The sequence below is a fragment of the Ursus arctos genome, unplaced genomic scaffold (assembly GCF_023065955.2).
Source record: "Ursus arctos isolate Adak ecotype North America unplaced genomic scaffold, UrsArc2.0 scaffold_28, whole genome shotgun sequence".
Taxonomy (NCBI): domain Eukaryota; kingdom Metazoa; phylum Chordata; class Mammalia; order Carnivora; family Ursidae; genus Ursus; species Ursus arctos.
Genome location: NW_026622963.1, coordinates 32734509 through 32762092, shown reverse-complemented (window position 1 = coordinate 32762092; position 27584 = coordinate 32734509). Strand labels below are relative to the sequence as shown.

The 27584-nt window shown below is 46.9% G+C and overlaps 1 protein-coding gene across 4 annotated transcripts in view; it reads right to left on the bottom strand.

The window, feature by feature from the left end:
• The window catches only part of ABHD2 (abhydrolase domain containing 2, acylglycerol lipase), a 104288-nt gene that overhangs the window by 49892 nt on the left and 26812 nt on the right, over window positions 1-27584 (bottom strand). For all 4 annotated transcript variants that reach the window (XM_026510449.4, XM_026510450.4, XM_048220752.2 and 1 more), the window contains exon 3: window positions 27321-27520. In XM_026510449.4, coding sequence (XP_026366234.1) covers window positions 27321-27514 — 194 coding nt within the window. In that variant the 5' untranslated portion in view covers window positions 27515-27520. The remainder of the gene's footprint in view (window positions 1-27320; window positions 27521-27584) is intronic.

The window sequence follows — 27584 nt, the reverse complement described above, 5'->3', positions numbered from 1 at the left end:
CTGCTTCACCTGTAACACGGTGTCGATCAGAAGCAGGCCCCTCACTTGCTCATATGATTTCTCTCATCTATGGAACATAAGAACTAGGATGATCGGTACGGGAAGAAAGGGATAAAGAAAGGGGGGGTAATCAGAAGGGGGAATGAAACATGAGAGACTATGGACTCTGAGAAACAAACTGAGGGCCTCAGAGGGGAGGGGGGTGGGGGAATGGGATAGACCGGTGATGGGTAGTAAGGAGGGCACGTATTGCATGGTGCACTGGGTGTTATACGCAACTAATGAATCATCGAACTTTACTTCGGAACCCGGGGATGTACTGTACGGTGACTAACATAATATAATAAAAAAACATTAAAAAAAAAAAAAAAGAAACAGGCCCCTCACTTGCTCAGGTGGTCTTTTTTCTCTCACACCCATCTTTCTGAAAGCAGACTTTATCACATACAACAGTTTGTGCTGTTTCCTTTAAAGGAGAAATCTAGAAAAGTAGAGTTTTTATGATTCCTGGGCAATGATCTTTACTGGTCTGAAAGTAGCACATTTCGTGCGACCCATCATTTTGCCCCGTTATTTCTTTGAGGTAAAATTCACAGAAGATGAAATTAACCACTTTAAAGCGCACGGTTCCCTGGCATTTGGTACATTCACAATACTGCACAATCGTTGCCTCTGTCTGGTTCCAGAACATCTCTTCGCTCCCAAAAGAGACCTCCTATGTGTTAAGCAGTCACTCCTCATTCTGCCCTCCCTCCCGCCCCTGGCAACCACTCATGTGCCTCCCGCCTCTATGGAATTACAAATTCTGGATATTTCACATAAATGGAATCACTGACTTTTTGTCTTGTGATTTTTCACTTGGCATAAAGTTTTTGAGGTTCTTCCATGACGTAAGATGGACCAGTACTTCATCCCTTTCTACGGCTGAATAATACTTCATCGTATGCACATACTGACCACATTTTCCGTATCCATTCATTAGCTGATGGACATTGGGTTGTTTCCACCTGTTGGCTATTGTGAACAGTGCTGCCCTGCACATTTGTATACAAGTTTTTGTTTGAATACCTGTTTTCAGTTCTTCTGGGTTTATCTAGGAGCAGAATTTCTGGGTCATATGGTCATTCTATGCTTAACTTTTTGTGCAACCTCCAAACTTTTTTCCATAGTGGCTGCACAATTTTACATTCCCGCCAGCAATACACGAGGGTTCCAATCTTTCCACATCCTCACCAACCTTTGTTTTTGTTTTTTTTAAATTGTTATAGCCATGCTAGCAATATTGAACATCTCTACTGTTTTGACTCTAGGCCATTTCCTTCCACTCTGTCTCTATTTCCATCTCTACTTTTAATATTTATCACAATTTAAAAAATGAATTTGTTGATAAATAAATACACACCATCAGTCTTGTTCACTTCACAATGGCTATTATCGGTAGAAAGGATTGAATTGGAATAAAATTGGCAACAGTCAAAACTGCATGCGGTATAATTTAGTACTGTCTAAAAATTGACAAAAGAATCCAGTCTTCAAAAAAATATTAGAATCCAGTTTTCATAAAAGCACTTAGACTTGCAAAATTTAACTTAGAGAATGGGACTTGGAAATAACAGCCATGAGAGAACTTGCTACAGCAGAAGCTATAGTCATAGCATATAATATGGACAAAAACCGATTCCAAGCTTTGTAGAAAAATTTAAATGGAAAACAAACCTGATGAAGATAAAATTTAACTGTATCATATTTAAAAAATCATCACGGGATCAAATTGTCTCAGTAGAATTTGTTCCAGAAAATAGCCTCTGAAGCGATTTAATGTTAGCCCAACTTTGATGAAAATATTTGTATTTTAAATGTCCTTGGGTTCAGCCCCTCCTGACTTTTCCTGACGGGAGTGCAGGTGGTTGTAACTTAGCTCACACTCTTTTCCTGCATGTTCCTCATTCCCGGGGCCAACTAAGGCAAGAGACTCAGGACCAACAAAGAAGATGATATGAGCTGGAGAGTAAGGAGTGGGTAGGAGAGAAGGTCTATAATGCAGGAGCCACTCAGGGTCTTTGGAAGGGTGGCTGGGCAGGCTACTTGCCGAGGAACTCCAGGGAGGCCACCTGAATGGTCTTGCTTTTACTCTATAAGAAGGAAACAAGAGAGCTCATGGTTTCATGGAGACAAAGGAAATGCAAGGGAAGAGTTACCATGCTCTAATGATCTGTAAGAATGAGATAGAGGCGAAGGCCAAGGCTGTTGGAATCTTACTACAGCATAGAAACATCACCTGGAGTGAAACGTGGACCTCTCCCTCATTAAGGATGTTCCCCCAGGCCCCTGAACAGAGGAAGTCAGGGGTGTTTGAGGTAGTAATTGTGGCTTTATCACCATGAATATATTGACCTCCTTCTATGAGCATGGAGCGTGATAAATTAAACTGCTATATTATTTCTCTGTAACACTTCACAATTTTTCAAAGTTTTTTTTTTTTTTGTCTGTGATCTCATTTGCCTTTGATTAAAGTTTGTGAAATGGCAGGTGTTGTTAGCCTCATTTTTCATGGGGACCCGAAGCCAGAGAGTTAATGGCTTGGCCCCGGTCACTATGCTAAACCAAGGGCAGAATTAAGACTTCACCTGGGTTCTTGCCCACTGTGTCCACAGTGATTACTTGGATGATAAAATAGGCACGATGAGGACAAGTAGATGTTGTCATTATAGAGGCTCCTATGACTCCATTAGTCATCCTTTAAAAATACTGGAGTTATCTAGAACCAAAGCACATGGGACTTCACCTATCTTAGTCAACAGCCAGCCTTCAGCTTTAAAAATATATCTAATAACATATGCATATTCTGTTGTCCATTTTTAAGGTCACTGCCAAGCAGGGACTTTTCAACAATATGGCAAGCCCTCGTTTCTTTTTTGTTTTTTGTTTTTTTTAGATTTTATTTATTTATTTGAGAGAGAGTGTGTGAGCAAGGGGAAGAGCAGACGGGGAAGGAGAGAGACAAGCAGACTCTGCGCTGAGCACGGAGCCCGATGTGGGGCTCGATCCCAGGACCCCGGGATCATGACTTGAGCCGAAACCTAGAGTCGGATGCTCAACTGACTGAGCCACCCAGGTGCCCCAAGGCCTGGTATTTCTTTCTTTTTTTTTTTTTTTAAATGTATTTGACAGAGAGACAGCAAGAGAGGGAACATAAGCAAGGGGATTGGGAGAGGGAAAAGCAGGCTTCCCGCCAAGCAGGGAGCCCGATGCGGGGCTTGATCCCAGGACCTTGAGATCATGACCTGAGCCGAAGGCAGACGCTTAACGGCTGAGCCACCCAGGTGCCCCCCTGGTATTTATTCCGGATATAGATCGGCTTATTGAGAAACAATGAACAAGGGTTTCCGAGCCAGAAGCCGACAATAAACAGGAGAAAGGACAAACACTCGGACAAAGTTCTAGGGCTCCAGCAAGTACAAGACAACAACGGTCATGGTGAAGGAGACCGTTCGGGAGTGACCCCTTCCTCCACTGCAGTGCGGTGAGGACCGACAGCTTGGTCCTCAAGTTAAAAGGCGAAACTATCAACTACAGTCAAATCACCCTGAACATCCCTGAGGAAGGAACACACTATCTCAGTAAGTGGGGCTCAGGCGGCTCTCCTCCAGGGCTGGGCAGGTGGCTGGGCCGGACTAAGCACAGACGGCACCTGGGGCTTGAGGTCAGGGCCGTGCTATGGAACAAAAAACCACGTGTTTCAATGCAAGGACACAGCAAGATGTTCCCTTTTGCAGAGAGGCGCACAGGCCAGCGGGGACTCGTGCTTCCCTGAGGCGGGAGGCCTGCTGAGGGGCCAGCACGAACGAAGTAGAGTATGAGAGTGTGCGTGTGTGCGTGCGTGCACACACACGTTCCTCTCTCGCTCTCTCTTGGTGTACAGAGTTGAATCTGCATATGTGAAATGTCCATGTGATGCAACTGCACTATATACTAGAAAAAATACCAGGGTAATATTGGAATGTTGTAATGTAATGTTACAATACTGTAATATTGTAATGTTAAAAAAAAAAGTAGTAAGGAATTCCTCTTTAATTTACACCCTGCCTAAATTCAAAGGCTTGGGGCAGAAGAAGGAACTCTCCACACAGAGCAATCTATCTGCAGGATTCCATGGGGCATCCACAGACACCTTGGCTGTTCCTCTAGAACTTACTGTCGAGGTTTAAAAGGTCACCCCACAAAATGAGGAGCCCTCTTCTCAAGTGTTTGTGACTTTAAAATGTCAGCATTTCTGACTGGAAGCCTCACACGTCCACAGGCCTTGACTTTGTTTCCTATGCAGGCTGCCCACTCTACAGAAAGGAGTCCGCCATTTTATAGTTGACCCTTCATGCTTCCTTCTCCTTCTGCAAGCCCGGACCAAAGGGACACTTCAGTGACTGGGCAAAAAGCAGAGGAGTTACACTGTCCTGGGAGCCTCACTTTCAGGCGGCTGATAGTGTCTTTGGCGCAGCCGCGGAGCAAGGAAGGCGCTGGCACTGGAGAGAAATGATCTCAGGACCCTTCCTCAGCTGCCAGAGAATATGCCCATCTCAAGAGGCCCTCCACGCTGCTCGGAGCACACACACAGATAAAGAAAAACAAATTTTCCATTTCAAGAAAAGTATCTGTCCACCGAGCAGAAAGACGACCTTTACTCTGACCAAGAAATTTGTTTTGAGAGTGACAACATGGACCAGAAAGGCCTCTAGGCTGGCATCGGGGACCAAACCAAAGACCTGTTATTGGGCCGGCCTGCCTTGGCCTATATGTTGTTCTGGCTCTTAGATATTGAGTCAGTCAAATTCAGAGATGAACAAGACACAGTGCCTGTCCTTGCTGGGTTCACATCTGGGGGCAGAAGCATGTGAGAAACACACAGACAACCACTGTCAGGGAGAGGAGTGGGCACTGGGGTCAGAAAGGCAGAAAGGGGTGATCTGATGGGGAGGTTCAGTCACATAGCTGAGAAGTACCAGTTTAACTCAGTGCATGACGGGGAGAGTTGAGGACTGAATGTCTGTGCCCCTCAACCTTCAACATTTGACGCCTTGCCCTGCGATGTGATGGTATGTGGAGGTGGGGCCTTGGGGGAGGTAAGCAGGTATAGATGACGTCGTGAGACTGGAGCCCCAAGAGGAGACTGGTGTCCCTATAAGAAGAGAGGGAGAGACCAGAGCTCTCCCTCTCTGCCATGTGAGGCCACGGCAAGAAGGCAGCCATCTGCAAGCCAGGAAGAGGGCCCTCACCAGGAACTGAATCTGTTGGCACCTTCTCTTGGACCTTCCAGCCTCCGACAACAGTGAAAAATGAATGTGTTGTTTAAGTCACCAATTTTACGGCATTCTGTTATAGCAGTCTGACTTGAGACAGGGCGTCTAAGGTCCTCAGAGAGCAGGGACGTTTCTGAGCATCCCATCTGTGTGTGTCAAGGACTGAACTAGTCCTGCCTCTCACGGAGTCCGCACAACAGCTCTGAGTGAGGACATCACCCCCATTGTACAGATGAGGAAAACACGGCCTTGACTTGCCTTGTGTCACAAGGTCCGGATTAGAGGACAGGTGTCTAGCTTCAGCTCAGAGTCTTTCTCACTGCGGCCCAGTCAAGACACATCAACTCCCTCAACCAGAGGCTCAAGTAATAAACATCTTTGCGCCTGGTTTTCTCTGTCTGATCATTTGTCTGAATGTTATATTAAATCGTGTTTCTCCCGACTGAGAATTGAATTTGTTGGAACTTCTCTTAGGTTTTCTTCACATACACTAAACAAAAGACCATTTCTTTGCTTTTACATGTTTTTCACAATTGTAACTGATTCCCTAATGTTAGTGAAGCTTTTTCGTGCGGGAGATCCATCTGGAGGGTAACTAATTTGAATATTCACATTTGATTATTTCTAAGACGAGGCCAGAATGTTAATAAAATCATACTGAGTATCTCCCCAAAGGTAATGAGACCCAGGAGAGAGGATGGGGGTGCTGTGGAAAGGCGAGGGGTGTCTGACTTGGGGAAGCATTTTTATCCGACATTAACGAGGGAGAATAAATTAATTAGGACGAGCATCAATGGGGGGGTGGAGGGCGTGCACAGATGAAGGAAAGCTTTGTGGCAGCTCTGAAAGTCAGAAAACTGAGCTCCGGCCTTGTGTGTGTGTGTGTGTGTGTGTGTGTGTGTGTGTGTGTGCGTGCTTGTGTGTGCACAGGGGAGATAAGGAAGCAGGGAAGGTGTAGAACCCTTTTGAGGTCAGGGGGACATTTTATAGATACTTATCCTGGGTCCTAACCTGCCAGAGCTTCCCCTCCACAGGCCTTGAGCCCAGGACCTCCTGCTGCTCCCAGCACAGACCCCTCTGGTCCCTTGGTGGCCTCTCTGCCCTCATCCCGCCTGGCTGACGAAGCTAGCAGGTCTGTGTGAGCCCACCCCGGTGTGCCTCGGCCTTCTCCAGACGTGGAGCCGACCGCGCGCCACACCACCCCAGTCCTGCTGGGGAGGCCACGAAAGGGCTTCATCATTTGCTTCGGGCCTTTCATTTCAAAGTGGCAAGTGGCATAGTCAGCTTCCCAAACACCCATTAATAGGCTCATCAGAAATCTGCTTTGCACACAGCATTTTCCCCCACTGGAGGCAAATACTTCTTCACAGCTGTCACACGTTACATTTTCACTGTCGTTGCTAGATGTTCTATTCCTGAATTGCAGGATGATGCGCAGGAAAATTCCAATGCAGAGATGTTTTGTTTCTGCCTCAAATGACCAAAAGTGGCCTAAGGAAACGAGAGAAATCAGCTTCTCTTCCTGGAACTGGTTTCTGAACGTGGGACAGAGGCCACCAGGCTGCGGGGGCACGTCTATGACCCATCCTGTATTCTGTGGGAGCTATAAAACATGAATGTTAGGGCGACTGGGTGGCTCAGTCGTTAAGCATCTGCCTTTGGCTCAGGTCATGATCCCAGCGTCCTGGGATTGAGCCCCGCATCGGGCTCCCTGCTCGGCGGAAAGCCTGCTTCTCCCTCTCCCACTCCCCCTGCTTGTGTTCCCTCTCTCACTGTCTCTCTCTCTGTCAAATAAATAAATCTTAAAAAAAAAAAAAGAATGTTAGAGAGAACAGGCACAGGAGTTACAATAAAACCGCTTAAAAAGAAACCACACTCTTTTGCTTCAAGGAAAAATAAACTCAGTTTTAAAAAGTTCAAAGAAAACCAGTTAGAAATCCTCAGAATTGTATTCACATGTTAAATGCATCAGATCCTATTATCTTTTTGCTCCATGAACAGCTTTTTGGACCGGCCACACCCCTCGAGATGGAGGCGCGATCCTCTTCCCCGGCCTGGTCTTGACACTGCTTTCAGTAGGCTGGTAGCTTATTAAGAGGCGCCTCCAGGGTTCCACCTGACAAATGCCATCCATGAAAGAGCTAGTCCCGTGAAGGGCCAGTAGGAGACCGTAGTGTAAACTCGCTGGGCTCACCGACACTTTGCCCAGAACCCGCTCCTTCCAGATCTCATGCCTCCTGTTGCTAAATTATGGATTTGGAAAACCTGCTTGTGCTGGCAGAACAGGACGTGTGCGGACGCACAGCCCGCTGAACACCTCTGTTTTGTCCCCGTCTTCCCCGCAGGGACCCCCTCCCATCACCCACACAGATGTCAACTGCCTGCTTTTTGCCCAACCCATGACTGCGTTTTGTCCACTTCTCAGCCCAAGGCCACCTCAAAATCCATGCCCGGCCTGGGCAGGAGGGAAGATGGAAGCCAAAATATAGTTTGTTACTATTCCCAGCGGGGGAAACGCAGACTCTCTAGATGTGAAACTTCAGAGTTTCACCGGAAGATCCACCTGGAATGTCCTCTAGCAACCCTTAAATCAAGAGATGACTTCGAAGAGTTAAAATGTTGGCATGCAACATCAAGCACGTGTCCTGCTTTTCTTCCACGTGCAGAAAATAATTCACAAAACGGCAAGCCGTGAAGTTGGAAAAAAGAGGGGTCCTGAAAAGCCTTAACAAAAAAAATATGCTTCTTTTGTCAGTAATTATTGATATCATTACTAAAAACCCACATTCAAAACCTGACTCCGTTCCCGTTCCGAGTTTGCGATCACGAGAAGGTAAGAAGGAAATTGTACAAGGCTCCTTCAGGCTCTGGAGAGATTGGAACAAATCAGCTTGCACTGGAAAACCCACCACTACAAACATGTTAATTCTCCCTAAATTATCTATAAGTTTAACAGATACACAGTAAAAAAAAAATCATATTTGGAATCAAACAAGCATTCTTAAAAGTTCATATGGAAAACTGAACGGGCTATAACTGCCAAGGAAATCCTGAAAAAGCAGAGTAGCAAGGGGGATTAGCAGCACCCGAACTGCCTACAGTAAAACATAGTTAAAAACTACAAATCTGCGAATGGTATATATTCAGGATTATCGACAGAATGGAACAGACTGGAAACGAGCCTAAATACATCCAAGGAATTTAGTAGGAGAAAAAGATGGCATTTCAGTAATTGGGGTAAAGGTGGCTTGTTCAATGAAGGGTGTTGGGTAAAGGGCAGCCTCTGATGAAAAAGTTAAGTTGGAGCCACACTTCACGCCAGGATACATTCCAGAGAGACAGAGCACTTCAAAACAGAGACTAGTACATACGTGTGCTAGAAAAAAGTGTGGGATTAAAAAAAAAAAAAAAACCCGAAAACAATAGTACAATGAAGGAATTTCTGAGAAAAACAAATCTCTGAAGCCAAAAGAAATAATCAAAAGATTTGACTATGCAAACATTCTTTTTTTTTTTTTTTCTAAATCTGCATGGCAAATACCACCATGGGCAAAATCAAAAGGCAGAGGACAGAGAACAAATATTTGCAATTCAAACCACAAAAGGCTAATTTCCCCAGCACATAAAGAACTCTCCCAGGTGATTGGGAAAAAGACCAATGACCATCAAGAAAATGGGCAGGGGCTCCCAATAGGCAGTTAGTAGAAATGGAAATAAAAATAGTTCTTTAATGTAAAAAAGATGCACGGTGTCTTTCCTAAGAGGACATGCATGTAAAAATCACAGCAGGAAAATATTTTTTATCTACCAGATTGGCAAATATAAAACAGTAGGAGAACCCCTTCTGTTGGCAAGGGGTGGCAGGAAAGAGATGCTTCTAGTCTACTCTACACGGACACGTGCGCATCATAACGTAAATGCAAAATGACGTTACAGCATTGTGAAAGGAAAAGGCTCGGGGCAAGTGAGACCTCTGTCAGCAGACGGATGAAACTAAGGGCTCCCCACTGTGGAATACCGAGCAGCCAGGACGTCCGTGGCGGAAGCGCTTTGTACAGTCGTGTGCAAGGGCCCCTCGGTGATGCTTCATGAAGAACAGCAAGGGGCACAAGAGTGTGTTCACAGTACACTACTCTGTGCAATAAAAGGAAAAGCAACATGTGAGTGTGTATGTGTGTGTAAGTGCTGTTTTGGCGTGGAATGATCAAGAAACTGGGAACACCGGCTGGAGGCTTACACGGGCTGGTTATAAATTGACTCTGATAAGCGTGAGAGCCCGCTGATGGCGAGGACCACGCGGCTGGAGAGAACAAGGTCACACCCCCTGCTGCTTGGGACAGCTTCTGGGAAACAGCTACTGCTTCTTGAGCAAGGTGAGCCCTGGGCTCAACCTACAAAGAAGGAAATGATGCAGGTGCTCTGGAGCTTCTGATGAGAGGAACACAGTTCCAAAGAGCTGAAAGGAGCAACTGTTGGTGGCAGCTGTGGCTGAGCTCTGTTGAAATGGCCGCCCTTTCCCACAGCATGAGAATGCAGAAAAATATTTCCTCAGTCAACAACTCCACCCCTGTGAAGACTCACAGAAGCTCAGGCACTAACCCTTCAGTCTTGTACACACGACAAGACACAGCGCCGCAAGACCACAGAGATAAGCATGTTCTAGAAAGTTCTGCTAAAGCAAAGTCTCTCTCTCTTTGCACGTGAAGGACAAACGCGAAAGGCAGCGAACGGCTGGTGTCCCTGCTGATACTTCTAACTAGCAACGAACTGCACACGACTGTCAAAACTATGAAGGCCAAAATGTATGTTCAGAAGCTTCTTGATTTTATTTCGCATCGATTTGAAACAGCTAGAAGAAAAAGTTTAAAATTCATCCAAATCCTCACAACCCTTAGGAAACTAGTTTCATTTTTGTTTCCTTTTTACCTGTGCCTATTTGAATACAGAGTATTTAACATAGTTATAATAATAATATACAGATATATAATTTTGTCTTGTGCTCCCTCCCACTCAGTCCCTGTTTTCTCATACACGTGGTCATCATACTAAGTTCTAGATGACCACACACAATTCTACCCTGCTTATCAGCTAGTTTAGGGAGCAAACATCTCTGCAGCACTTTCTATGCGTGCATTTCATAATCTGACTTACCCCTTACAGCAAGTGTTACTGCTGGGAAACCCCCTTCATTTACGGACTAGGAGACCGAGGGTCCAAAGATCTAGTTAGGAGCAGGCCCTGCCTTTGAACCCAGGTGTGTCTGACCTGACCGCCCCCATCCTCTCCCAAGCATCACACCGCCACTGCCTCCAGTGTGGGGTGCGTCTGTGCCCAGTGTCTACTACCAGACACAATGCCGGGGGAATAGCTTCCCATATTTCGTTTCTCCCTTTCTAGATTTTTTTTTTATTTCTGCCAACATTTGTGTCCAGAGTCCAACAAGATGCCTCCTCACCTTTCTCTACTCCCAGTTCCTGCTTCTGAGCAACAACTATTTTCAAGTCTTTTAGGGTCCCTGTCACCCCACACTTGTCTCCGTATTGCCATGCTTGGCCTGCTGGCTCTTCCACGCCAATTTCTGTGTCACCTACTGCATCACCGCTGGGGAGGCTGTCGGCTCTCTTCCACCACCCGGAACACACACACAGCGTCTCCTCCTCTGCTCTTTTCAACCTTGTTATAGCAATATTTCTGGTTACGTTAATTTTCAGTGTTCACATAATTATGTAAAAGTCACAACTAAGTCATGTATCCTTTTTTTTTTTTTTGTAAAGCTCTTTATTTCCCCCCCAGTTTTTGCTTTTGGCATTTCCTCATTAGCTGAGCGCACCAACCGCCAGCTTATTTCCGAACTCTGAGCGACACTGCGTTTCGGCACAAAGGCATCAGGCAATCACTGGTTTCACCTTCTCCTGGAGACACCATCTGGGGAGCCCTCCCTCCATCCTGAGAGGCCCCTCGTCTCCTTCCTGCATCTTGGGCCCCATAGCCACTCTTCCTTGGCTTCTTTCCTTCCTTTGGTGAAGGCTGGCTGGCTTTCACTAGCCCCTTGAGAAAAAATGAATTGGAGGAAAATTAAAAAAAAAAAAAAGGAAGCCTTTTTTTGAGACCAACTCTCCATGTCTGAAAGTGCCTTTATCTTACCCTCACACCAGGGTGAGTTTGGCCGGTACAGAATTCTGAGTTGGAATCCATTTTTACCTCAGGATTTTGAAGGCCTTGCTCCACTGTCATCCAGCGTGTGGTCTGCTGTTGACGTCTGGGGTCATTCTGACGCCTCATTCTCCTCCGTACGCTCTGTGAGCTTTGCAATCTTGCTTTGTTGCCAGGGTTCCAAAATGTCGTCAAGCGCCTCTGCTGGGTCCTTCTCATTCTCTGGGCTAGGATTTCAGAAGCTCTTTCAATCCGGAGTTTCAGGCTCTACACTCATGGGCCAGCGAGGGGATATTTCTCTGATAATTTCTTCCCTTGCGCTTTCTCTAGCCTTTCTCTGGAACTACTGTTATTTGGATATTAGATGTCTTAGGACTGATCCTCTGGTTTCTCTTCCACTTTCCATCCTTTGTCTATTTATTCTACTTTCTGGAAGAGATCCCTAATTTTCAACCTTGAATCCCTCTATCGACCTTCATTTGCGCTCCAAAAGCTCTTCCTGTTCTTGGAAGTTTCCAATTTTAGTCTCTTCCCGCCACACAGATGTGTGCCTTCTCTTCTTTCCAAGTATGCTCATTATGGGTTTTCTTTACTTTGGGCTCATTTCACTGTGTTTCCTCCACGTCCTTTCTTCTGCTTGCTTTCGATCTGTCTTTCGCGTTCAAGGCTTTCCTCCTAGGTCCAGCGACTCCTGGCTGTCTGCTCCTTCTGCAGGATGAGCTGCCAAAAAGCAGATGCCCACAGCCAGCTGACTACATGGGCAGACGTGCCCGCCTGTGGGTCCCAGCCTCCCTGGCAGAGGACCCTCCAATAATAGTATCTATGGGACTTTTCCCTGGGCCCGTCAGTTTCCCCCGAGGGGAAGCCTCCCCTCTCCTTGGGGAACCTGGTCAGGGCTGGGGCCTTCCATGTGCAGAATCTCCAGCCTGCTGTCTCAGTCTCTCTTTTTTTTTTTTAAAGACTTTATTTACTTATTTGACAGAGACAGCCAGCGAGAGAGGGAACACAAGCAGGGGGAGTGGGAGAGGAAGAAGCAGTCTCCCAGCAGAGGAGCCTGATGTGGGACTCGATCCCAGAACGCCGGGATCACGCCCTGAGCTGAAGGCAGACGCTTAACCGCTGTGCCACCCAGGCGCCCCCTCAGTCTCACTCTTAACCTGCCAGCGTGGAGGCAGAGCTATCACCTGGCTGAGTGAGAGGGGAGGAGATGGGGGGGGAGCTTCCCACCTTCCCACCCTTCTGCCCGTTTTCAGCTGTGTTTCACAGCACATCCTCAGAGGTACTGGGGCCTCTCGTTCGTGAGCCTTCAACTCAGCCCCAATCTTGTAGGGTTCTCACTCTGCAGGTCTGGGTTTCTGCTTTCTCTGGTTTTCTCAGTTAGTTTCTGCTCATTCGTCTGCTCTCCACCCATCTGCTCCTATCTCCTCTCCTGTTCTCTATGCTTTTGAGAATTTGCCCCTTTTTACCCTTCAGTATCACTTTAGTGGGGATTCAGGAAGTGGTGAATACAAACGTGTTCAATCTACTACTTTTAATCAAGACTTTTTAGCTTTTCTCTGTCTTTAAATGATTTCTCTGGGTTCAATTCGTAATAATGGAATCAGCATTTTAAACTCCTTTATCATCTGTGATTCATGTGTTCACTCAGTAAACATTCACGGAGCACTGCTAGGTGCCAGATACTACACTGGGCAGTGAGGACACAAGGTACAGGGGAAAGAACTGACTATGGGGTCCGGGAGACCAGGATCCAGTCTCAATTCCGACACTCTGCGACTCTGGGCAGGTCAATCACCTTGCTGAGCCACATTTACTTATTAAAAACCCGTGTGGAGGTGGGACAAGGAATAACAATACCCATTGTGCAGACTGTTTAATCTGAAGATGAAAGGAAACACACTGAAATCACTGACCTTGGCAGCTAAAGGACAGGCGCCACCCAAGTAATGACAGTATTTGTTATTTGTGTTGTTGTGAACAGTAACTTATTTTACGACTTATCAAGGGAGACAGACTCATGGAAAATCTTTATGCAAACGAACATGCTTCTGTGACGGCAGACCAGGTGCTCTGAGACAACAGAGAGGAGACGCACTCGCTCCGGGTGTGGAGGAGGATATCCAGGGAGCCCTCCCCCAAGAGGGGCTAGCTGTGTTCTCGCACATAAGGAGGCTGTGCAAAGGTGTGGAAGGATCCCAGGTAGAAGGATAGGCAAGTGTGAGACCCAGGAAAGAAACGTAAGGGGACCCGATGTGTTTAGAACACAAGGCGCGAGGAGGAGCCAGGCTGATGCTGGACCTCACCCTATGGGCAGCTTAAAGCAGGGCCACGACACCATCAGATTCGTGCATCAGAGGGCAGCTGAATGGCCTGTGAGGTGAACTAGAAGGGGCAGAGAATAGAAATGCGGCTGTGGCATCAGTCCAAACGAAGGATGGAGGCAGAAGCAATAGAATGGGGAGGAGGGGCACACTGAGGGGGGTCAGCTTAGGAGGTGGTGACTTTTGTCACCATTCTGCCCCAGGCCCCTAGTATTTCCTCTTGTGAAAATTACCTAGGCATATCCTGTACCCACTTATCTATGCGGTCCACCAATGTTCTAGCTAATACTACTAGTATAAAAATAGCTCCAGAGGCACCTGGGGGGCTCAGTTGTTAAGCATCTGCCTTCAGCTCAGGGCATGATCCCAGGGTCCTGGGATCAAGCCCCGCATTGGGCTCCCTGCTCCGCTGGGAGCCTGCTTCTTCCTCTCCCACTCCCCCAGCTTGCGTTCCCTCTCTCACTGGCTGTCTCTCTCTCTAATAAATAAATAAAAGCTTTAAAAAAAAAAAAAAAAAAAGCTCCAGGAGCACCTGGAAGCCTCAGTTGGTTAAGCATCTGACTCTTGATCGGCTCCGGTCATGATCTTGGGGTCCTAGGATTGAGCTCCATGTCAGGTTCCCTGCTCGGGGCGGGGGGGGGAGTCTGTTTGAGATTCGCTCTCTCCCTCTGCCCCTCCCCCCTGTTCATGCTCACACACACACACACTCTCTCTCTAAATTAAATAAATATATCTTTAAAAAATAAATAAAAATAGCTCTGATAATAACAGCTATGCTTACTGAAGTCTTACGCATGCTAAGCACCCTATGAATCGTTTCACACGCTAGCTCTCCTTATCCTCATACCAAACCTATGAAGTACTATGACCCCCATTTTACAAGTGAAGAAGCAGAGACTCAGTGGGGTGGGGTGGCTTGGCCAGTGGGGGGCAGAGCGGGGCTCTGGGTGGCTAATGGCTAACTTCCCCCTCCCCCAGCACCTCTGCCCTCCCCCTTGCGACCATGGTGCAGACTTCATCCAGTCTGGTTTTCTTCTCAGCCAGTTTCCTGTCTTTCTCCTTCCTTTCTTAGCTTTTGTTCCCACACCCATTTCTTTGGTGGCTCTGAGCTGACTTCTTTCCTCGCCCTACTTCGAAACAGTCAGCCTCAAAATCCCCTCATCATTCTGGCCCAGCTCAGAGGCCTCTGGTCCGCCCTTGCCCTTCCTGACTTTTTGTGCTCAGTGCCTTCCTTCTCTGGCTTCCGTGACGCTCAAGGCTCCTGGTTCCCTTCCGAACCTGTCTTACTGCCTGTCTCTGGCTCCCTCGCAGGCTCTTCCTTTCACCCTAACCTGCCACAGCCACCAATCTGCAGTCTCTCTCTGCCCTCTGCCTTCCTCTCCCGGGCTGGGAGCTGGTCTGGAACCTGCATGTCTGGCCTTCAGCTCACACCTGAGCTCTGCTGCCACATTCACGCCTGCCCACCTACTCATCCCACGGAGTGCCTGCAACTAAACCACTTTCCCTCAGAAAGCAGCTTCCCTGCGACTTCTCTATTTCTGTTCACCAATCTATTCTCTCAGCTGCTCAGTAACCTTAACATTATCTGTGATTCAGCCCTCTTTGCCAACACCCAAGGACGTTCCATTAGCCACCACACCTATGGATTCCCATTCTTTCCTAATGCCACAAGTGCTCATGGGATGAAATCCAAACTCCTCCTTTCTGGAAATGTGAGACCCCATGTGATCTGACCTCTTTCTCCCCAAAAGACCTGGGACTCTCAGCTATAATCAGACAGCTCTTGTCACACCACATCATCACAGGGACTTGGCAAGGAGCTGGCCAGGAAGCAGCTGTGGAGACCAAACTGGTGATGGGCCAGAGCACATAAAAAAACAAAATCAAGGGCCCAGTGAGCAAAGGGCAGAGAGAGTGGCAGGTCCAAAGACCACACAAAGTGCACTGAGAAGATCTTTAGGAATCACAAGAGAGATGGTCTGAGTGCAGCCAAATGAAGATCCATGGATCTGGGGGCAGTGGGGGGAGGAGCAGAGTGGCTGTGGGGTCAGGGCAAACCAGTGACAAGGGGGAAATGTGCCAAAACATTCCCCAAGTAGGCTGGCTGGAAGGCTGACAGGACAAAGAAAGAGAGGAGTGCTGGCCTGGAGAGCCAAGCTGGTTTTCTACCGGAAGTGCTTGTTTAAATGATCGATTCTGCTGGTTCCTGCTCACACTGACCTCTCCATCTTCTCTCATATTGCCCCACTCATCCAAACCAACTCATCTCACAGTCACTCAAAACCTCAACAACGAAGCCTCCACAGTACTCCCTCCCTCTTTCTCTAAACTCCTTTAGCATTTAACTGAATTGCTCGTTCTGACACTTCATCACATGGGTTCCTTCCAAAACTATCTACAAACATCAGTGTGCACTGAATGTGTGCGACGTGGCGGCCATAAAGAGTTCAGAAGATTTTAAGAGAGTCGCTCTCCTTAAGCCTCTCAGAATAGAGTTGGCCTGAAGAGAGAGACACACATGGAAAGAGATGGTTTACCTTCCTGTCGTCAGGTGGGAGCCACAGGGGCAGCCCAGGGAAGGCCTAGAGAGTTCTGGAAGAGCCAGCATGTGAGGTGGCCTTGAAGGACGGACAGGATTTTGATGGACACGGAAGGTGGACGTACGAGAAAAAGGATTATGCGTGTATGAGAAGGGATGGGTGTGATCTCCACACGGTGAACGGGCTAGAACAGCAGGTTATGAAAGAGTGATTGACTGACCCCAAAAATATATACGTCTATTTGTTCACTGAGAGGACTCTTCCTTTATTGAAATGTCAAGACGGAAAAGTCCTAACTGCTATGGCTCAGCAGATTTCAAATTAAAATATATATATATACTGTTTCTCAGTTCAGATTAGAAAGGAATTAGTGATCAAGCTTTTGTGATCTGGCCCAAAACACCAGTTCAGGGTCTTGCCAGCAGGAGAATCTGGTGCGACAAGTCACAGAGATGTCAGGCTGGTTGTGGCAACGACATTTGTAGTCCGTGGAAAGGGGGAGGAATACGTGACCTGCTGCTTCTCATGGATCTCTCCCCTCCCAGGAGGCCACAGCTGGTTCTGGATCAACCCCTGACCTTCAGGTGAGAAGGTTTCCCGAATGCTCTGGGTGATGGCCTCTTTTAATGGCTACCTCAGAGGGAAGCCGTCTGGCTCGATGCTGCGCACCGGTGCTGACCTAGAGCCCTCACTCCATGATTAGAAACCAGCATGGGCAGAGACTTAGGGTGGTTCCAAAGCTGCCATAAGGGCTGACTCACTTCCGTGGTTCATGGCAACACTGCACCGCAGGCAGCCACCTTGGGCAGATAAACAGCTCTGAGCAGCGCATGGCCCTGGAGGACAGTCATCTGGGGTGGCAACAGGGAGGGCATCGCATTCAATCACACGAAACATCAACCCGTCAAGGATTATAGCTTTCTGTAGCAGTAAAAGCTTCGTTTCCTAGGATTTCATGGAGGGGCAGATCTCCTTTAGAAACCCCGGAAAATTCCTTCCTTGAGTAAATATTCTGCCACCTGGTAGACAGTGATCCTAAGGCCCAGCGCCCCCCCCGCCCCCGGCCCCCGCCAGACTCCATCTGCAGGGAAGTTATTGTCCAGACTGTTGAGGAGGACCGGGCTTCCTGTGTTTGAGCTTCCGACCAAGTGCAAACTGCAATCAGCTCTTAACCCCACAGTGCTGCATGGAAGCAGTGATCCCACTCACTCACCCTCTAGAAAACACTGTCCACGTTCCTGTCTGCATTATACTTTACCAATAAAGTAGATACTGTTCTGGGGCGCCTGGGTGGCTCAGTCGGTTGAACATCCGACTCTTGATTTGGGCTCAGGTCTTGATCTGGGGGTCATGATCTCAAACCCGCAATGGGCTCCATACGGAGCCCACTTAAAAAAAATTTTTTTTTTTAAGTAGATACTGTTCTATAGTATGAAGCGTACTGTCTGTCCTAATGACGGGAGACGAGCTGGGCAGCAGGCAGAGAAAGAACAGTTTGAGATCAAAATTGGGAACCACTGAATTTACAGGGGCAATAGAACGTGAGAAGCTGGTAAAAGGTGGCCACTTTTAGAAAATAAAATCAGGTCCATTTCCTGCTCCTGGGTATTGGGCCAATTTTCAGCCCAAGTGAGAAGGACTGCATATTGAGAAGGACCACAATGGGTCTGATCCCTGGCAAGTCCTATAAAGTAAATTTGGTTTAGTAAATAGTTTATGTAAAGTTAAGGATGATTGGTGGACAAAGATGGACCCCGGATCAGGTCTGGGAAAGACTGGAAGGGGGGGGTGACTCAGCAATGGGACAGGTTTGCTCAGAGCAGAGGCCCATCTGCCCATCTGCAGGTGCGGGTCTAACTCCGTGTGATGGCGTCAGTGGTAGCACATGCCGCTTTTGCTTTTTATTTTTTATTTTTATTTTTTATTTTATTTTATTTTATTTTTTTAAAGATTTTATTTATTTATTCGACAGAGATAGAGACAGCCAGCGAGAGAGGGAACACAAGCAGGGGGAGTGGGAGAGGAAGAAGCAGGCTCATAGCGGAAGAGCCTGATGTGGGGCTCGATCCCATAACACCGGGATCACGCCCTGAGCGGAAGGCAGACGCCTAACCGCTGTGCCACCCAGGCGCCCCCCGCTTTTGCTTTTTAAAAGACGTAGTAGAGCCCTGAAGAATAAACCCAGGCTAACAATAGGGCAATGCGTTGGTCATAAATTTTTGGAAACTGGACGTGATTGCTTTACGGAGGGCAAGACACCTGGAAGATGAGCCTCTTCCCAACTGAATTAAATCCAGGGAGTCTGGAATAGTTTCGATTCTGAATCTTTTAGATCTTTCAGCAATTCCTGCATGAAGGCACAGTCTCTAACAAAAACCTACAATCTCGGGGCACCTGGGTGACTTAGTCGGGTAAGCATCTGACTCTTGATCTCAGCTTAGGTCTTGATCTCAGCCTTGTGAGTTCAAACCCCACACTGGGCTCCACGCTGGGTTTGGAGACTACTTTAAAAAAAAAAAAAAAGAAAAGAAGAAGAAAAAGCAGCAGCAGCAGCAGCAGCTACAGTCTCTACCCGGGTTAGAGAAAATGAATGAATTTCTCCATAGCTGCAGCTTCATCATCTTAATTCAATACAAGCGGCCTCAAGGAGGACAGCACTTTCCTCCTGGCCTCCTGATAGGTGACCTGCTAGGGCAGAGACAGTGCAGGTGGGCAGCATCTACGAGTTCAATTAAACCTGGCCACTGGTGAACCAGCCACCTGCTCCCAAATGCATACGCATTTACCAAAACCTCACTCTCCAATGGCAGAAGACAGCGAGTAACAAGGAGGGGGACCAACTTATCTCTGTTAGGTACTTCCCCGGTTTTAGCATTGAAAGCCCCATGTTCTGGGAAAACCGTCAGTCCTGGGAATACCGGGATGTTTGGTCAGCGTAGGCACAGAGGACGGTATCTCGGGCTTAGTGAGTCTCATCTTGACAGTTTGCATTTGGGTCATTTCATTAGAAACACAAGCGATTTTAAGATGAAGTCACCCGAAAACGTGACCTCACTGATGCTGACCATCAATAATAGGTCTCGGTAAAGATGATCTTGAGTCTTTCGTCTTCAGGTGCTCTTTTACAATGTAGACCGCAAATGTGCTCTGAAGGTCTGCTGCCTACAGAAGGGGCGCGTTGGGAGCGCCACAGATCGACTTATCAATAGTTAATGGTTCACTACAAGCAACTAAGGAAATATTTGCACAGTTCTTAAAATGGGTAAGGTCAGGTCAATGGAATTAAGTCACTTGGCAGTTAGGAGTTTATCCTATAAAAAGCACAAAGCTTTAGTGTTCAGCCAAGGAGGAAAGGATCTAAATCCGATCTGGAATGTCTCTGTGAACAAGAGGGAATTAAGAGGAATTTAAGCCCAAAATAATGAAATTCTTTTCAACTTGAACTCACTATAAATATGCTGTGCTGGCTGCAGAATTTCCACCCGGGGGAGGCCTCAGGGGCAGCAATCTGACTGGAAGGGAGTGTGCGAAGCTGCATTTACACGTGTTTTATCGAAGACTGCAAACATCAGGTGGCTGTACCCAAGCCCCTCGCCCTAACGTCTCCCCTGGCACTGCCGCTGCAGATAGACAGCCTTATAAGGAAGGAAAATGCAAAGAGTGGAGGGTCTTTAATACCTCCACGTATTGCACTATCAGAGTGATCTGAATTAGTGCTTTTCTCTGTAGCGTACTTTTAATTATTTATTTATTTGAGAGAGAGAGAGAGAGAGAATGTGCATGAGCAGAGGGAGGGGGAGAGTGAGAGAGAGAATCTCAAGCAGACTCCCAGCTAAGCACAGAACGCCACGTGAGGCTCTATCTCATGACCCTAAGATCATGACCTGAACTGAAATCAAGAGTCAGACTCTTAACCGACTGAGGCACCCAGGCACCCCTCTAATTATTTAAACGTCCCTGGTACACAAAAATCATGTGTCTTGCACATCTGTGACAAATACAGTGTCTTTATATATAGGATTAGGCTTCTATTGGGGGTAGATAAAAGAAAAACGAATATTTACTGTTAGGAAGTAGAAGATGTATGAAGCAATAGGGATGGAACTGATACTGTTTGAGAGAAAAATCAAAGGCAGATCTGCTCTGCTGTCTCGGAATAATTAGGAAGCATAGTTGTGCAGAAACCAAGTAAAAAAAAGTGCCTCTGGCAAGTTTCTACAATGAAAAAGTTTAAAAAATGATCCTCCATGGGGCACCTGGGTGGCTCAGTCGGTTAAGCCTCTGACTCTTGATTCTGGCTCAGGTCATGATCTCAAGGTTGTGAGATTCAGCCCTGTGCTGGACTCCACACTGGGCGTGGAGCCTGCTTAAGATTCTCTCTCTCCCTCTACCCCTCTCCAACCCTCTCTAAAACAAACAAACAAACGAACAGTCAACACAAAAAACCCCCACACATCCTTCTTTAATACCTCCAACAATGGGATCGGAGGAGTAGATCCTCGGATGTTGGTTAACCAAGACTCATGGCAGGGAATCAAACATGGGGACTAATTATGAGGAGCACAACAGTTCAACAGGATTCTTGTTTGGAGTTTGCACTCCAGTGAGTGAGAAGAAACTGGGGAAAGCACAGAACACAAACCCCATGAACCGTCTCTGGAAGGGTCACGGTGTTTTTCTGCCATTCTCTTCCGAGTGTCTGAAGCAGCCTCAAAGAGGAAATGCCCAGGGAGGGGCACCACGCATGATCGGTTTGGAATGGGTGGGGCCCTCACCCCCACGTCTCAGGTACCTCTCACCCCCACGGAGAACAGTAACACCCAGCTCTTCTGAATACAGGCGGCAGCTGGTTGCAGATGACAGCTAGTACGGTTTATTCTCTAGGACAGAAAGGGCCCACAAGCATGTGGCTGGGGTTCTGATCCCACTGCTTCCCTTGCCCAGACCCTGCAGAGGCTCCTGGATGTCTCCTGTGCCCAGTGAAAGCACCTCACCGATCTGTTTCTCGGCTTGTCTATTAGGTAAGCACCCCACCACGCCCCTCCTAAATGCCCTCATCTTTAGCTAGACCATGACCCGCACACACAGGCTTGCTCAGGAGTGAAAAACCAGAAGCCTGGCTTCCCGCAGGGAATATATAAATTTCAACAGCAGGCTTCCAGAGATGGGGCACCTGCTTCCTATCTTCACTTCCTCACCAGGGCCTGGTGATGGAAGCTTCAACGAGGCCCAAGGGAAGGGTGGAGGCTGCAAACTGCCTTTGTGCATATCTGGGGTTGCCCTGCTTTCATTTAAGACCGAAACAACAATCCTGTGAGCGGGAGGGAGCAGTGCGGTTTAGGATGTGCTAAATGGACACAGAAGCCACAAGCTGGGGAAACACACAGGCAGGAAGAAGGAAGAGGGGCTCATTCTGACTTAAGAGGAAGGGGGAGAAATCAGGGACAGTTTCTCAGAATAGACGCTAAGTTTTTCTTACAGAAGAGGCACTTTTGTGGAGAGAGAAAGGAGGGGATTTGGGAATAGCCCGGGGCAGGAGCTCAGGAGGCCGGCACTCAATGGGCAGTGGGAGCAGGTGACCAGGCGGACAAGTAGGCTGGCGTCACCCTGCAGTGTGTGTTGGGTGCGGCCTGCTTGAGGAAGTCAATTCAAGTGGTATTGTGACACATGGGTGGGGTAGAGGCCGGGAGGTGACTCAGGACACTCCTGGAAAAGCCCGAGGGAGTGGTACTTACACAGGTACATACATATGCAAAAGGTCCTCAACTGTATACTTAAGGTTTGTGCATTGTACTATATGCAAATGATAGCTCAAAATACCCTTTGTATTTAGAGCACAGAAAGAGAGGGACCAGCCCATGCCCCTCCTTTAGATGACAAAACCCTTTGGGTTTTTCTGGGCCTCACACAGAGCAGGCTGGAAAATCTGGGAGGGGAGATGTGATTTCCAACTAATAAGGCATGCAGAGCTTTAAGGATAAAGTAGATTAATAAGAGATGTGATTGCAGAAGCTGACTTGTTGAGTGGGTCACAGTATCGCCTTTTCAGACTCTATCTCTTGTTTGTACTGAATGTAAAGTGATTGGCTCGTTGTCTAGCACAGAAGAAGTCAATGATGGAGGGGCAACTCCCAGAGAGTCTGAAGGAACACGGCAGGTTATTGGAAAAAAACTCCACCAGGACCTTGGAACTTCAAGCCTCTAATTCTTTATGTAAGCCATTTTCACAAAGTACGGCAATCTGTTTTCCCAACACGCCAGGAAGTGGGGAAGAATTGTATTACTATCATTATTCCTGTTTTGCAGATGAGAAAACACAGGCTAAAATATGAAGAAAAGAGAAACCAGCTACGCTGCTGAGATTATAACCTGTAAAGATTCCTCTCGAAAACAGTTCGGCAATATATATAAAATTCCTTAAACTGATCACATCTTTTTAAATAGCAAATATATTAACAAGAATTTACTCTAGGAAGCAATCACATCTATACAGGCCTCCACCACAGCAATGGTTATAATTACAAAGATGTAAAAATGGAAAAACAAATGCCCGATAAAATAGGAAAGTGGTTAAATATGTTATGATGCTTTATACGATGAAATGGCATTACAAGTTATCAATGGAATTTTTTACACGATATGTTTCTAATTGAAATTTTCAAGTTGCCAAACAGTTTGTATAGTATCAATCAATGTTGTTAAATAATAAACATGTATGTACAAAAGAGACCAGGGGAAAAAGGTTCTTTAAAAAACCCCAAAAGTCGAAGAGGGCTAGTGCCAGCTTGTCCTAGAACACGGGGGATGGAAACAGGAGAGGGAAGATACTCAAGGACCTTCTCTTCCGGTTCTTGTCCTTACTCTGTAGCCACGACCCCATCATCTAAGCAGACTTATCTGATGCTCGGTGATAACAGTGGTACTAGACTCAGGTTACTCGTGCTAATGGGCATCACGGGAGCTCTGCCTGTTTCAATTTACACAGGAGGAAACCAAGGGCCCGGAGGGCTGTCACTTGGTCCAGTTTTCCATGGCTAGTTTAGAAGTAGAAGGCCTAGGTTTCCATTCTAGTCCAGATTTCAATTCAAGGCTTTTTCTCTACACCGCTGCTGCCAAAAGCCATTAGGAAATTTGAATGGTTGACAGAATTTAGCAGCTATTAAAAACCAAATGTTAGAACATACATAGCACTGTGGGCAAGTGTCCACGGCATAGAGCAGGCCACCCAACACTATACAGACCCCTGATTTGGGCGGGTGAGAGGGAGTATCTGTAGAAGAAAAAGACCCAAAGGGATGATCACCTAAGTAATAATGGGATATATCTCTGAGTAGGAGAATTATAGATGATTTTCATGTGCTTTATTTTTCAGTTTTAGAAAATGAATATGCATTAAATTTTTAATTCAGAAAAAAGTGGGGATTTGTAGCATCATCTAGATTTTCTCATAATTTCTGAACCAAGCTTTAGTCTCCTTGTTCCACAGAAAGCAAACATGTCTTAAGAACAAAAAAAGTGAATCACTAGGTAAATATTGATCTGTCGCTAAGTGAACAAGAGACACATCATCCCATGGAAGCAAAGTTTTCCTCCAGACATTAAAAGATGCATTTCTAATGTATCTTTGGATAGATTATCTTAAAACAGAGTAAAAAACTAACTTTAATGCTGGAAGGGAGGGAAAAAATCTTTATTCTCATAACATGTTTTCAATCTTCACCTTTCATCGGCTTTTTCTATACCAGAACAGCAGGGGGATATGCTCTGATTCCACACATACGTCATAATAACAGGCAGCATTCAGTCAGGGTCATTGAGTAACACCATTAGCTTGCGGTAAATCAGTTAACTGAACTTTCTAGCCCAGACAATTGTTTGTGATGGCTGCAGACAGGCTTCCTCTAGGAAAAAAAATCTTCAGAGTCTCAGGAGAAGCACTTTTACCCATAACAGACATGTTTCCTGCCCTCGGCTTCAAATATATGGGAGGCTGTTACAGAAATGTGACACAGAGAAAGAACATCAAGGACAGTGGCTTCCGACAGAGTGATTAAAATAGAAAGAGGGTCACGTGGGAATTGGAAGGCCACTTTGGGGCTAGTCCTGCTAAAGACTCTCATCCCGGGCTGGCCCCTTACTGCTCTCTGCTCACTTCTCTCCTCTGCACCCTGAGAGGTGTCTGTCCACCTCCCCACAGGTAAGAGGGGGACGAATGCTGGGTTCCGTTACCCTCTCTGCTTCTGGGAAGTTTCCTCAAAATGAGAGGAAAAATGAGTCCAATCTCAAAGCCATTAAGAAGCTTAAATGAATAATGTCTACGAGAGACACGCAACAAATTTCAAATGCAGGAACGATAAGAAAAGAGGGTAACGTGAAAACATTCTGCTGATAGGCTAAATGAGTGCAGGATATAGTTATTCCTAAAATTAGAACCTAAAAAAAAAAAAGAGGTTAGTTGGGGCGTCTGGGTGGCTCAGTTGGTTCAGCATCCAACTCTTGATCTCAGCTCAGGTCTTGAGCTCAGGGTCCTGAGTTTGAGCCCCATGCTGGGCTCCAGTGTGGACGCTACTTAAAAAAAAAAAATTAAAAAAAAAAAAGAGGTTAGTTAAAAGATGGAGGGGAAAAAGTGAATCCTTTTGTCCTTTGATCATTTGTCATGTTCAAGTCAGAGCGCTTGGACATTTAGAATTTAGCTGTGTAAGTAATGTTCCAACATGCTCAAAGGAGGCTGGTCCTATTCTCAAAGGGATGGGTCTTGGAAGGAAATAGTTTCTAGGCAACTTGTCCCTTTGCACATACTTTCAAACCATAGCTGAGGCTGATCTCCATCCTCCCCTAATTTGGGTTTTACCAGGAGGGAGCTGGTGACTGGTTAATGACAGGGGTGGTGCAGTGGTGGACACCACCACGAGGTTCCAGGAGATCTGTGGCCAGGGACACACTTCCACACCAGGACAGTGGGTGGGGCCATCTCAACAGAGTCATGTGGGGCCATACCTTAGGCTCAGGGTGAGAATGTGCCAGGGAGGAAAAAGAGCAAAGAGAACTGTTAGATTTAATGTTTCTGAGGTTTTTTTTTTAAAGATTTTATTTATTTATTTGACAGAGAGACAGCCAGCGAGAGAGGGAACACAAGCAGGGGGAGTGGGAGAGGAAGAAGCAGGCTCACAGTGGAGGAGCCTGATGTGGGGCTCGATCCCACAACACCGGGATCACGCCCTGAGCCGAAGGCAGACGCTTAACCGCTGTGCCACCCAGGCACCCCTTCTGGGTTGTTTTTTAAAGGAAGACATGAAAAGAGGTAAAAACCTGCCATAATCAACTTTTTTTTTTTTTTTTTACTTTGAACAATTAGTATGGGATCAAACCGTCCGTGACATTTATTTCTGGAGCCCAGACAACAGCAGCCCTTCCATGGCTTCTCCTAGTTACTCAGGAACCCATACTGGGTAGAACTTTGCATTTAGCTACATTATTAACTTACATATTGACCCAACACTTTCGCTTTGTTCTCTAAAAATGAGATAGCCAAGGAACTTGGGTCTAGCTGGGTCCCACTCAATATGAGAATAGGTGCAAATGTCACTTGCCCATCAGGACTAGTGAATTCTCTAAATTAAGTACTGAAGAAAGATGCCGGCCGATGTGGAAAGCATACAGATTCTGTGAACCCCTGTTAGGTGAGGAGCTTTTTCAGTGCAAACACTGCTGAATGAGAACGCTGGTCTAATGCCCGGTTGTGGGCTACTCTACCCCAGCGGTGACGTGAAGATCCCCCAGCACGGGCAGTTCCAAAGTCAACATGATGACATTTACACCGTACATGGCACTCCCCACAAGTATTAGGCAACGTGACAGAGTTAACACATCACTCTCCACTTGATAATAACTTTTGAGTCCCGGCATCGCTGTTAAAAGTAAACAAACTCCATGTGAACACCCCAAACACCCAAAGCAATGATGGCAGCTCTTTGCCCCTGGCTAAGAGCATGTAAAAATCAACTAGACAACGGCACAGGATAAAGCAAGAACCCAAACTCTCAGATGTGTCTGCTGCCCACTTGTCCACTCTTAGAAGAGAATCATTTACCTGATGTCACCAACCCCCTAGAGGGGGTGAAAGGTTATATCAGGAGAGGGGGAGAGCTCCTCCTACTCTCCACTGAGTTTAGTCCTCAGGCTGAAGGGACACTGCTTAGTAAGACAGTTCTAGAAGCGGCTCCCATCCTAAGCCACTCCCGCAGAATGGCATAAAGAGGCACAAACAGGGAAGCAGCAATAATGAGCAAGGAGGAAGGAATTCAGACCCAGGAGAGTAGGGAATGCTTCGTGCCCCAGGCTTGGCCTGAGCCCTGAGGGAAGACAGATTTATTCAAAGGACATCAACATGGAAAAATTTAACCACACACCTCTTGAAAACAGCGGTGACAGGGAGTGTAGATTCCCGTTACTTCACCACTATGTTTCCTCTCACAGAAACAGTGCCCACCCTCGCCACCTTGAAAATACAGTCCTGAGGCTTCGCAGGGAAACCCGGGTCACTCGCATTTCAAGTATTCTCTGAGCCGACGTTCAGTACATTTTTCAGTAACGCAGATGGAGAGTACCCAACCAGTACATCTGTGCTTTTTTTTGCGAATTAATTCTATTAGGTAAGGATGGTTCCTCTGCCCTAGGACTGGCAACAATACACTTGAGAAAGGGCTAGAACACAGCCTAAGTTTTCTGTATCTACCTAAAAATGACGACTGCTTTCTGCAAGGCCCATGCCATGGATGCTGACACCACCGTGTGGAGGAAGGGATGTTTCCAGGCAACAAAGAGCTCACCCTGTCCCCTACCCTCCAGGAGTCAAGCACCAGGTTTGCACTGAGACTGTGGCTATTTTAACGCCAGTGACTCGACTTTACATGGATGCCTTAAGGACACAACGTGGAGAAGATTCTTCTTTGAACACTGCACCAGCCCAGCAGATCGGCGGGTGGGCATAAGCAGGTGTGGGGTCTACTCACTCTTTGGTCAGAAGAGGACAGGACTTGAGCAGAAAGCGTGAGAGCCCCGAGTCCTGGAAGTAGAGGTCAGGCGGGGCTGTGGGGCTCTTCAGATTCAAACAGCGGACGATCACATACAACACGGCAGCCACGGCAGCCAGCTTCACCCCGTCAAACACGGCCGGGAGCTCGGGGGTCTCTAGCATGGCATTCATCTTGACCTGCGGAGCAAAAGCACACGTCTAGGGTTAGAAGTACAGTGAGGAGGGGTGGAGCCCCCCACAC